The 8273-nt window shown below is 42.7% G+C and overlaps 1 protein-coding gene across 1 annotated transcript; it reads right to left on the minus strand.

Annotated features, from left to right (window-relative positions):
- Positions 1-1064: 1064 nt before the first annotated feature.
- cnr1 (cannabinoid receptor 1) lies at positions 1065-2483 on the minus strand (the record flags this gene model as incomplete). Its single annotated transcript, XM_083642622.1, has 1 exon — positions 1065-2483. The coding sequence occupies exon 1, from the start codon at positions 2469-2471 to the stop codon at positions 1065-1067; it is 1407 nt and encodes a 468-aa protein (XP_083498748.1). The 5' UTR covers positions 2472-2483.
- Positions 2484-8273: the final 5790 nt, after the last annotated feature.

Below are 8273 nucleotides of genomic sequence, written 5' to 3' on the forward strand. Positions count from 1 at the left end.
TACAGTAGTGACCCGCACACTGCATCCAAATTCATCAATGTGTTCAAACTTTGGCCAAAAGCCTGTTGTGTTGGCTGAAACTGAGCTCTTCAACTTTATTTTTTTTTTACAAGAAACACTGTACGGTTGCTAGGCATACATTTGAACAAAGACACATTACTATAAATGTCTAACAGCTAGCGAGTAAAGAAATGGACAACAGGGACAATCGTCACTGCCACAGAAAATGCCATTTCAGATTTCAGCTTTATTTGCCACATATTGTGATTTTTTTTTTTACCTCCATCTCATTATACTTCAGGTAGAGATGAAAGTATGGGCTATTGTTTATTTGCAATGGTGATTGTCACAAACAAGCAATATTCAGATTTTTTTTAATCACTCATTTCCCAAATTCTCTTTACACGTTTAACACCCATCAAGTGTCATCTGCTAATACTGTATTTGGTGAAAAGTGAAAAGAATACAAAGATGACATGGTTAATGCCAATTTGGGAAATAAACTACCAAAGTTAATTAAACATTTTTTTCACTTGCTTATGGAAATGGTGTTTATATGCAACATATACTGTACATGAAGCCTATAGTATAGAGAGTCAAGGCGCAAGGATTTACGAAAATGACAGTGCAAGACACATGTTGACGTCTAAATGACATAGTAAAACATATTTAATTAAAAATGTCAGTAGCCCCTTATCCCATAAATGAAGATATATTGTTTCAAAACCTGAATTCACAGTACAAAAATATAATATGCCTTCACTAATTATCATGAAGTCTATGGTAAACAACAGACTTATGATAGTCTTTCACTTTCATATTCCGAGTCCTTCCTATGACCTTCCATGACCGTTTGGCACTTTGGCACACTATACACGAATACACTAACATAAAATAATGCAGTAGTTAACCACTGAAGCGTCTAATTAAGGATGTTCATCAGTACTTTCAGGAGAAGAGTTTCTCTCTGGTAAACCTTAGTTCTGCTTTTTTGTTTTTTGTTTAATGGCATTGTTTGGAGAAGGTGACATTTACAAGGTGACAACAGTTGCCCACATCACCAATTAGACCGCTTCTGCAGAACTTTCAGTCGATACAGACATAGTCACTTTGGCTATTTTCACAGTGGTCTTGACGCAGCTCTCTGCAGCCCTGTTGGCAGCGATGTGTCTGTTCTGGCAGTCCGACTCCAGGCTATTGTCCAGCTGCACCGCGCTGCCCCGGCAGGCGTGGCACGAGCTGAGGAAGGCGTGCCGCAGGTCCTTGCTCCTCAGGGCGTAGATGATTGGGTTGACAGTGGAGTTGAGCAGGCAGAGCATGCTGCAGAAGGCAAACACTGTCTTGATGTCATTGTCCATGCTCCAGAAGAGGTCGTAGACCATGATGGCGAGCACCGGGCCCCAACAGATCACCAGAACCACCAGGATAAGCACCAGCGTTTTGGCCAGTCGGATGTCCATGCGCACCTGCTCAGGCCGGGTGGTCTGCACCTTACTCCCATCCGCAGAGTACACCACCAGGCTCTTCTGGGAGGTGCGGCTCAGCATGCGCACGGCATGGTGGTGTGCCTTCCACAGGATGTACATGTAGGCGTAGATGATGAAAATAACCAGCACACTGGTCACCCCGATCCAGAACATCAGGTAGTTCTTATCGATCAGAGGGAATAACTCTGAGCAGACGGAGTTGAGACGTTTGCAGTTCCAGCCCAACAGAGGTAGCACTGCGATGACAATGGAGATGGTCCACATCATGCAAAAGGCGATGACGGCCTTGGTCCGCGTCACGATGCGCCTGTAGGCCAGTGGCCGGTGGATGGAGATATAGCGGTCTATAGCAGTCAGAAAGAGGCTCCCCACAGACGCGGTGAACGAGGCGGTGACTCCGCCCAACTTGAAGAGGAAAACGTTGGGGCTGTCCTTCCTGTGGAAAACATGGAAGTCCAGAAAGCTGTAGACAAAGATGACACTGCCTAGCAGATCAGCCACAGCCAGACTGCCTATGAAGTGGTAGGACGGCCGGCAACGAAGGTTGCGAGCCTGCAAGATGACGCAGAGCACCACCAGGTTCTCCAGCACCGTGAAGGTGCCCAGAGTCAGGGACATCACAGCCACCGCCAGCTGCTGGCTGGGGGTCAGGATCATGAAGCACTCCATGTCCATGAAGTTCTCCCCACACTGGATGCTGTTATCCTCATCTCCAAACACGCTCCTGTTGCCAAACAGGTCTGTGGCATTGGTGGGGTAGAAGGGGATGCCCCTGAGGATCAGCTCCTCATCTGCAGGCACTTTGTCTGGGAAAGCGTTGCTGCGGAAGGCAGACAGGGGCTTCTGGAGGGAGAATGTGCCCTTTGTGAAGTCCACATCACTGGTGGGGTCGTCATAGTTGGCATCGTTGGAGCCCAGATACTGTAAGCCAGAGGTAATAGTCCGGAAGGTGGTGTCTGCCACACCATCCAGCACAGACTTCATGGCTGTGTCTGAGGGTAATACTGATAAGATGATGCCTGGACAACCTACAAATTAACGAAAGACATTTCAGACATTTTTTTTTACCTGAACATTATATTGAAAAATAGAACTGTGAGAAGTGTTTTCTAGTATGGTTGCAGCAGTGCAATATTTGAGTAGGCTATATCTTTTATACATAAATTACATGACATGAACTGGAAATTACTTTCACACTGTACAGCCATAGCAAATTTTTCAGAATATGCAATTATATAATTTGTTTCTATAGGTTAATTTATAGATTTGAGTGATTTTCATACATATATTATTTTATAGAGGGCTGGGTCAGAAGCCTCATACTAGGCTACTCATAACTTTTAAAGAAGAAGAAATCTAGATGGCTAACTGTATATCAACATGTAGCCAATTAAAACAGCTTCTTTTCCCCCAAACAGATCTAGAAACAGTTGTTACGGATAGGCATACAATTCCTGCCTGACAACTGCAGCAAGGAACAAAAATATTCACACATGCTCCGTTTAGACATAGCCTACACATATTAAAACAAAATTATGACAACGGAATATCACAAATTATTATTAGGCTACATCATTTAGATTAGATTTGTGCAAAATGTCATTCAGATATGGTATTGTGTAGCCTAATGAGTTATGCAATGCTGTAGGCATATGACTGTCATTTCGGCGCAAGTGGACAAATTAATTCATGAAGCCAATAAAAATAACAAATTTCAAGTGAATTCTGAAAACAAGTTTTTTTACGAATTAATTCGTGCTTGTACATGCAAAGTAGTAGGCTAATATAAAGGAGAAGCATTGTTATAAGCCTAAATTAACCGTGTTAAAGAGTAAAAAAGGGTTTTATTTACCTTACATAATTGTCCAAGTGCGCAGAATCTCCCCCTTTCGACCACGCGTTAATCCAAGTCAGACGCGCAACATCAAAACAAAAATCTTATATGAAAGAGACAAATGGTGCGTGCATTATTTACCATTAGAACGAAGTCATATTTTAAAATGTATTTTTATATGTATTTTATCTGTTTTGGAAGTTTCTATTAGCTATAAAGTGACTTATCGCTCTGGGTGCGCGCTCCTGGTTTGTGGATACAGACGCTGCGGGCTGCTGCCTGCTGGCTCCACTGTCTCCAGTCTCTGTTCATATTTATGTGAGGCGTCGCTCCTACAAAGCCCTGTCACGTGTTCCCATAGCTTTATGTGCCCAACCCATGAATCCGTCAAGTGCAAATGTGCAATGCATAAGAAAGGGGAGACTAGAAGGATCTGATTTTAATTCCCAAAACGCTCCAAACCGGGGCGTTCGGACAGACTAACCGGACTAAAGCATTATAAAGCGTTTTATTCCCCCAATTCATGCACTACACCAAAACCTATTCACATCACAACTGGCCAAGTATGTTAAGGGTATCTTTGTTTTTTGATCACCATGATTTATTAGCTTGCATTTGGCATAAAGTCATCAGGGCAGGTCGGTGTTGCGCTCAGAGAACCTGCAGTGTAGACTCAGACTCATGCATGCTGCTGAGCTGGATGGATGATGAGGGGTTGAACCCAATTATTCACACCATGCCTTCTTCCCCTTAATAAATGTTATCATTTCCTGTCAGGCTGTCTAGTTTCCTAATGTTAACTGATCCACTTCCTGCCAGTCTGTCTAGTTTGTTAACTGATCCACGCATAAAGAAAGAAGTTAACTATAGGTGGATTTCCATAACGTGTCTACTTAGGCTGTTGTGTGTTAAACTTGCACATTCGTATGGATTTCATTAACGTGGTGGAGCCCAATGCTGTGGAGTAGGCTCACATTTATACAGTTAAGGTAGCCAACTCAGTGAAGTGGCAAGCAAAGTGAGCTAAAGGCTCACACACACACACACACACACACACACACACACACACACACACACACACACACACACACACACACACACACACACACACACACACACACACACACACACACACACACACACACCACCCCAAATGTGCCATCGCTTACTGTATTAGTTGTGAATTATTATGCACAATGATAAACTCTGTTCTGTGAAAATAATAAATAAAATCAACTTCCAAAAAGATTTGATACAGTAGATTGCTTTCTGAAATATTTCTTGGAAACATTCTTGAATATATTTTCACATTTAAATTAGCCTATTTTTTAAATATTGAACAGTGCAAGCAAAATGTCACCACCACTTGTAACAGGAGAGAGGGAGAGTGACTGACAGAGAGACAGACAGACAGACAGAGACAGACAGACAGACAGACAGACAGACAGACAGACAGAGAGGGATACAGTGGGTACCCATAGAACCCATTTTCATTCAGATATGAGGTGAGAGGTCAAGGGACCCCTTTGAAAATGTTTTCTTTTTCCCTTGCAAAAATTTAACTTTTGAGCGTTATTTAGCCCCCTTTCTGACAAGCTAGCATGACATGGATACCAATGATTAGGTGTGATTAGGAAACTGAGCTAAAAACTGAGCTTAAAAAAATCCTGCTAAAATCAGGAGTATTGCTTATCAGTAGTTCCTCTGCACCTTCCTAGAGGGCACGCCCCCCAGTTTTGGAACCACTGATTTATTGTAACAAAAATATGTTTCCATTAGTTCTATTCTTGTCTTCTGTGGGGGCCTCTGGTTGCTGCATGGGGAGCAAGGCAGTCGACTACCTTTGCCTAGTGTTAAAACTGCCCCTGGTGACAGTAAGATGATTCATTCATGTCTTCCTATCTATATTCTACCCTTCATCTGCACTCTGATGTCCTTATTCTCAGGCTAACCCCGGTTAGTTATCAGCAGATTCAATCTGGTATGTTCCACATCAGACAAAATTAACAAGTCAGATCCTACGAATCACACTAATAAAGTTCTGGCCTTTGCTTGGCCTTAATTTAAAACCGATTCAATCCGCTGATTATGAATGGTTTAATTCATCTGGCAATATCCACACAGACGAGACATTTTCACATCTCACACAATGGCAGAGTCAGTGGTGCGTATATAGGGAGGCAGGGCTGGAGAGCGGCTCACAGATGAAACCAGAACAGAGGCAGACATGGCTTAATAATAATAATAATTAATTAGATTTTTATAGCGCTTTACATATTAGAGTGAGTGTGTGTGTGTGTGTGTGTGTGTGTGTGTGTGTGTGTGTGTGTGTGTGTGTGTGTGTGTGTGTGTGTGTGTGTGTGTGTGTGTGTGTGTGTGTGTGTGTGTGTGTGTGTGTGTGTGTGAACTGGGGGGAGGGACTCAGCTCATCCACCACTGATGTGTAGCACCCACCCACGGGTGATGCACGGCAGCCAGTTTGCGCCAGAGCCCAGAACGCTCACCACACATCAGCTATCACAGTGAAGAGGACTGAATGTGCCAATCAGATGCGGAGGGATGATCATGATGGAAGGAAGGCCTCTGTGGGAATTTAGCCAGGTCACCGGGGTTACACCCTGAATGAATGAATGAATGAATGAATGAATGAATGAATGAATGAATGAATGAATGAATGAATGAATTTGATAAATCAAAATATACAGTACACCACAAGCATACAGTACAAAATAATGCATCAGGATGACACAAAAAAATAATAAAAAAACCTATGTCCATTGTGGTCCCGAAACAACAAACATCAATATAGAACAATCAAGAATAAGAAAGAAGAGATACAAATTAACACAAGTTCAAACCATTCAAAGGTTTGCGCTATATTACTGAAGCTTACTCAGCATGAATTTTTTCTGGAGGTTTTTAAAACTATTCAGAGAATTAGCAGGTTTAATTTCATTATGGATTTTGTTCCACCCCCCCCCCCCCTTCCCCCCCCCCATATAGAGGAATGTATTTCTCCCAACTTAGCTTTTTAGGTTGGGTAGTTTCAAGTTCGCTACACTAGCCCTCGTGTTCAGGCTATGAGTGTCCCGAACAAACTAGAAATACTTAGTAAGGTACTTTCGACAAAGGTCATGCAATATTTTATACAACATGATATGTTGAACTTTACCTTCAATGGGGAGCCAATTTAACTCTTTAAAATGGTTTGGGCTAATGTGCGTTCTTGGACTGAGGTTAAGGATGACCCTCATTAGTTTGTTTTGGGCTTTTTGGAGCGTGTCTTTTGATCTTTTAGTTATACCACTGTACCAGGATATACAGGTGTAGTCATAGTGACATTGAATTAGCAACATAGCTAATGTCCTCATGGTCTTCTTATCAAGGAACTTGGATATTCTTGCCAAATATTTTGTCTTTGAATGGATTTTCCCAATGACAGAGATTCACTGGTCATACACTGATCCAATTGACTTCCCAGATACGTTACACAACACTTTTCCTGTAACTTAACACCATTACATTCAACAGAAAAACTGGGTTGGTCCCTTAATTTATGCTTTGTTCCAAAAACAAGTGCAACGATAGCTTATTATTGCATAACCATGTGCTTACACTATGAAGCTCTTTACTAAGTGAAGTTCTAACTGTTTCTAAGCACTCTCCGCTTACCAACAAGGTGGAATCATCTGCATACAGAAATAAAGGACATGAACAGGCTGACTCCATGTTATTAATATACAACAGAAATAATAAAGGACCAATAATGCTTCCTTGAGAGACCCCACAGGTAAGGTTTTTGGGCTCAGAGAGTACACCTCCTACTTCTACCATTTGGACTCTGTCGGAGAGGTATGACTGTAGCCAATTGGCTATTGCCTTCAATTTACACAGTAACATTTGGTGGTTGACAGTGTCTTGCTAAGAGTGCAGATGGGATCTTTATTGACCACAGAGAGTCAAGACCTTGGTTTAACGCCTCATCCAAAGGACGGTGCTCACTCACAGGACAGAATCCCTGTCTCTGCCCTGGGCATTGGGAATGGGTCCTCCAACACCACAGCCAGACCTGCTTAGCTTCCCCAGCAAGCCAGTTATGTAAGGCAGGAGCCACGGTGCTGATATCAAAGACACCCATGTGGCCGCAGATGTCCTCAAGGGGCGGGACATAACCTTGTGCCGCAGACGTCCTCAGGGGGCGGGACATAACAATCTCATGCCACAGACGTCCTCAGGGGGCAGGCCATAACATTGTGCCACTTGAAATGAGGCTACGGCTCTATCGGCATCACAGGTGCACTTATTAATATTGCCCAGGCTCTATCAGAGATGAACATTATGTTCTACTCTCCATTAGCTCTGAAATGAGCAGTGTGCTGGCAGCAGACATCAGAGGACATCATGCTAACGATGGCAAAGATGTTTCAAATATAAAAGACAGTTCTGGACTTCTTGTTCTCACCATTTATTATACTTTTTCATTTTGCGCATAAATCAAATGCTGCAAATGTGACCACTGGCAGATTCTCACTATAAGCACCAATTATAGGTGTTATGCTCTCCACGCCGTTTGTCATCAGTCATTATTAATTCAGGTAAATTGACAGGTTATTAGAGCAGTGAACAACTGGAGAAGCCGAGTTACACACTGACTGATGCAAACAGAGCTGCCAGTATGGAAGTCCTCCACCTGCTCTCATTAGTGATTAGCTCTGCCACAGTCAGTGGGGGGATAAATGCCTTGCTCTAGGAAACATTAAAGGCAATTTGTGCAGCTTTGAGCAGAGGCTTTCCAGGCTGCGATTATCTCAGATAGTGATTCAGTCTGTGCTGATCTTCTTTCTTCTTTAAGCCGAAAAGCAGAATACCCTGTACCCTGTACCCTATCAGTCTGATATCCAATGTATTTTATATGTAAGTTTTTGGTACACATACCCTGTTAGATAGGCTAT

The sequence above is a fragment of the Poromitra crassiceps genome, assembly GCF_964638095.1.
Source record: "Poromitra crassiceps genome assembly, chromosome: 9".
NCBI classification, from domain to species: Eukaryota; Metazoa; Chordata; class Actinopteri; order Beryciformes; family Melamphaidae; genus Poromitra; species Poromitra crassiceps.